This window comes from Marmota monax, unplaced genomic scaffold, assembly GCF_021218885.2.
Source record: "Marmota monax isolate L192 unplaced genomic scaffold, Marmota_monax_Labrador192_F-V1.1 WCK01_AAM20220418_F8-fsc00956, whole genome shotgun sequence".
NCBI lineage: Eukaryota > Metazoa > Chordata > Mammalia > Rodentia > Sciuridae > Marmota > Marmota monax.
In genome coordinates this window covers 89,885-93,303 of record NW_026694460.1, presented here as the reverse complement: position 1 = coordinate 93,303, position 3,419 = coordinate 89,885, and the positions used below count along the sequence as shown (strand labels likewise).

General features: G+C 33.5%; 1 protein-coding gene across 1 annotated transcript; it reads left to right on the top strand.

The window, feature by feature from the left end:
• The first annotated feature begins 202 nt into the window (after positions 1 to 202).
• Positions 203 to 1,078, top strand: LOC124075508 (olfactory receptor 2J3-like). Its single transcript, XM_046418950.1, has one exon. The coding sequence runs from the start codon at positions 203 to 205 to the stop codon at positions 1,076 to 1,078; it is 876 nt and encodes a 291-aa protein (XP_046274906.1).
• Positions 1,079 to 3,419: the final 2,341 nt, after the last annotated feature.

Sequence of the window (3,419 nt, the reverse complement as noted above, 5' to 3'; positions counted from 1 at the left end):
ATGAACTTCAAGATTCTATTATTGTTCAATTACTGAGATAATTTCACTTAATGCCCTACTTATCATAGTATTCAACAGTGGCAGGCTTTTAAAAACTGTTTTTTTTTTCTTTATTTTTTCCATGTCCCTATGATTCTTGGATCATTTTCTTATATTCTTTGAGATAATTTGATTTTATTTCCTCAGGTAATAGAAGACAACAATGGAAAAAATCAATGGAACTTCTGAAGGATACTTCATTCTACTGGGCTTTTCTCATTGGCCTAACCTGGAAACAGCTCTTTTTGTTGAAATCTCTATGTTCTATTTGATGACACTGATAGGTAATTTGTTCATCATCATACTGTCATACCTGGATTCCCGTTTCCACACTCCCATGTACTTCTTCCTCTCAAACCTCTCTTTTCTGGATCTCTGCTACACCACCAGCTCCAGCCCCCAATTGCTGGTTAACCTCTGGGACTCAGAGAAGACCATTTCATATGCTGCTTGTATGATTCAACTCTACTTTGCTTTTGCTCTGGGAACCACAGAGTGTGTCCTGCTGGTGGTGATGTCCTATGACCATTACGCAGCTGTGTGTAAACCCCTGCATTATGCTGTCCTCATGCACCCTCGACTCTACCAATCCTTAGCTGTGGCTTCCTGGGTAAGTGGCTTTATTAACTCAGCACTCCATTCCCTCATTACCTGCTGGGTACCCCTGTGTGGACATCACCAAGTGGATTACTTCTTCTGTGAAGTTCCAGCACTCCTGAAATTGTCCTGTGTTGATACTCATGCTAATGAGCTGACTCTCATGGTCACAAGCTCTATTTTTGTTCTCACACCTCTTGTCCTCATTCTAACATCCTATGGTGCCATTGCTCAGGCTGCACTGAGGATGCAGTCAACTACTGGACATCAGAAAGTCTTTGGGACGTGTGGAGCCCATCTTCTGGTTGTTTCCCTCTTTTTCATTCCAGTTCTCTGCATTTATCTTCAACCACCAACAGAAAATTCTCAAGATCAAGGGAAGTTTATTTCCCTGTTTTATACTGCTGTCACACCTAGCCTCAACCCTCTCATCTATACCTAAAGAAACAAAGACATAAGAGAGGCCGTTAGAAGACTAATGGGAAGAGAATGACCTATGTACTTGTGACATTAACAGTGTAATAATACATCAAACTCAGTTTATAACTCCCATCTGAAGATGGTACTATCAATTCTTAAATGTGCAGAATCTGTCTTTTAATTTATGTTTTTCTAGGCAGGATAATTTTGTCTCCTATCTTGGTTTATTTAGAGACTAATGGAACACCTGCAATACTTTTCTCCAACAATGTTGTTCTTTGATGAACAATAAGTATTGAGGGGAATTTGGAACATGTTCTTCCATATCATTTATGTGTTATAAGTTCACTAATTGTAGCACAACAGTGATTTATGTACCATAAGTAATTGTCTTATATTTCTTTTCTTTTCCTGGCATGGCAGTAATAAATATAATTACATATATTTTCTATACTATATACTATATAGTATAGTTTCTACAATATAAGTATAGAAAATGGGTATAACTTGAAAATTCTGATCAGTGGTTTGCTGAATATTAGTCATCATAGTTGTTTGCATATAATTTGGTGAAGTATATGTTTGAAGCACCTGGGCTACCTAGAAATCCATGAAGAATATTTGTGGTAGTTCAAGACATAGAGTTCAAAAATTACTTGGAAGTCAATGGAATTTTAAAAATAATTACCTGAAAATGTATTGGAAAAATTGTGATAAATACCGTTGTGTGGGGGTTGTTATCTTCAGTTTTAAGCTTGATCTAATATATTTTTATTAATATATATTGAACATCAATTATATTTTCCAAATTAAGGAATATATTTTTATGAAAAGAATGATTTATTGTTTACATAATTTTTAAACATTTCTATATGAAATATGAGAACTATATTCACCCTATTAATTGTCAGTTATATCAATTGTAGTACAAGAAACTACAAGGAAAAATATAAAGTAACATTTGGAAATATAAGAATTTTATCTATGAGTCAATTGTCAGCTATAGTCTTTGAGGGCTTTGTAAAGGCTAATTTAAATAATTTGCTTCATTATAAAATAAAACTACACACTAGACTTCCCCTGAATTTCCTGTGTGGCTTGCAATTATACTAATTGTGCTCACTTTGAACTCTTTATGTGTCTTTAACACTAAGTAAGAATCATGTATATAACAGAACTTTTAGTCTATATACTGCGAAATAGCACATGAATACAAACTTTTTAAAGCATAAAAATGTACGTTAGTATTTTGGGCCATATTTCACTGTGAAAAGCTTATGATTTTGCACAACTTGTGCTACATTTCCATCTTTACCATACTTTTTTTTCTTTCAGATTTTTATAAGTATAATTGAGAAAAAAATGTGTGTATTTATGGCTAAAATGCAGTTTTATATATGCATATTAGGAAATTATTTTTTCTTTTCAATTAACATGTTTATCACCCTATACAATTTCCATCTTTACCACACTTTTTTTTCTTTCAGATTTTTATAAGTATAATTGAGAAAAATTAACATGTCTATCACCCCACACAATTATAATATTTTTGTGAGGTGAAATCTACACTTTTAGGTATTATCTGGTAAATAATACAGTAGCAATACTTATAGTCACCATGTTTTATAATACAGCTCAATTGTCCTCCTTTCTGAAACTTTGTGTCTTTATCCAACCTCTACCCAGTTTTAATTTCCCTCTGAATCTCCAGACCCAGCAGTCTAGTTGTCTGTGCCTTTATGAGTTCAAATTTTTAGATTCATATATAAAAGTGAACATGCAATATTTGTCATTTTCTACATGGCTTATTTCATTCAGTATAATGTCTTTGAGTTTTGCCACGTTATTGCAAGTGTCAGGACATCCCAGCTACATTTCTTTAGGCCTTAACCTCTCTGAATTTCTGTTTCTTCTTATTAAAAAGGGTATAGTAATACAGCTTGCCTCAGAGGGTCATTTTGAGGATGAGTGAATTAGGTAAAGTGTTCTGGATATTTCTTGGGATGTAGTAAATAGTATATACTCTGAGGCAATGTTGGTAATGGTGATTGTCATAATCTATGAAATTTTTCTATAATAAAAATAATAACAGGGGCTGGGGTTGTGTCTCAGTGGTAGAGCACTTTCCTAGCATGTGTGAGGCACTGGGTTCGATCCTCAGCACCATATTAAAATAAATAAATAAAATAAAGGTATTGTTCCCATCTGCAATTTAAAAATAAATAAATAAATAAATAAATAAATAAAACTGATAACAGAGTTTTATTGGTTACTTAAAGACCACAGGTCACTTTTTGGCCATGTCTTGGATTTCTTGTACCCAGTTATAGGCAACTGTTATTAAGAGCTTTTTCTGGCTTAGA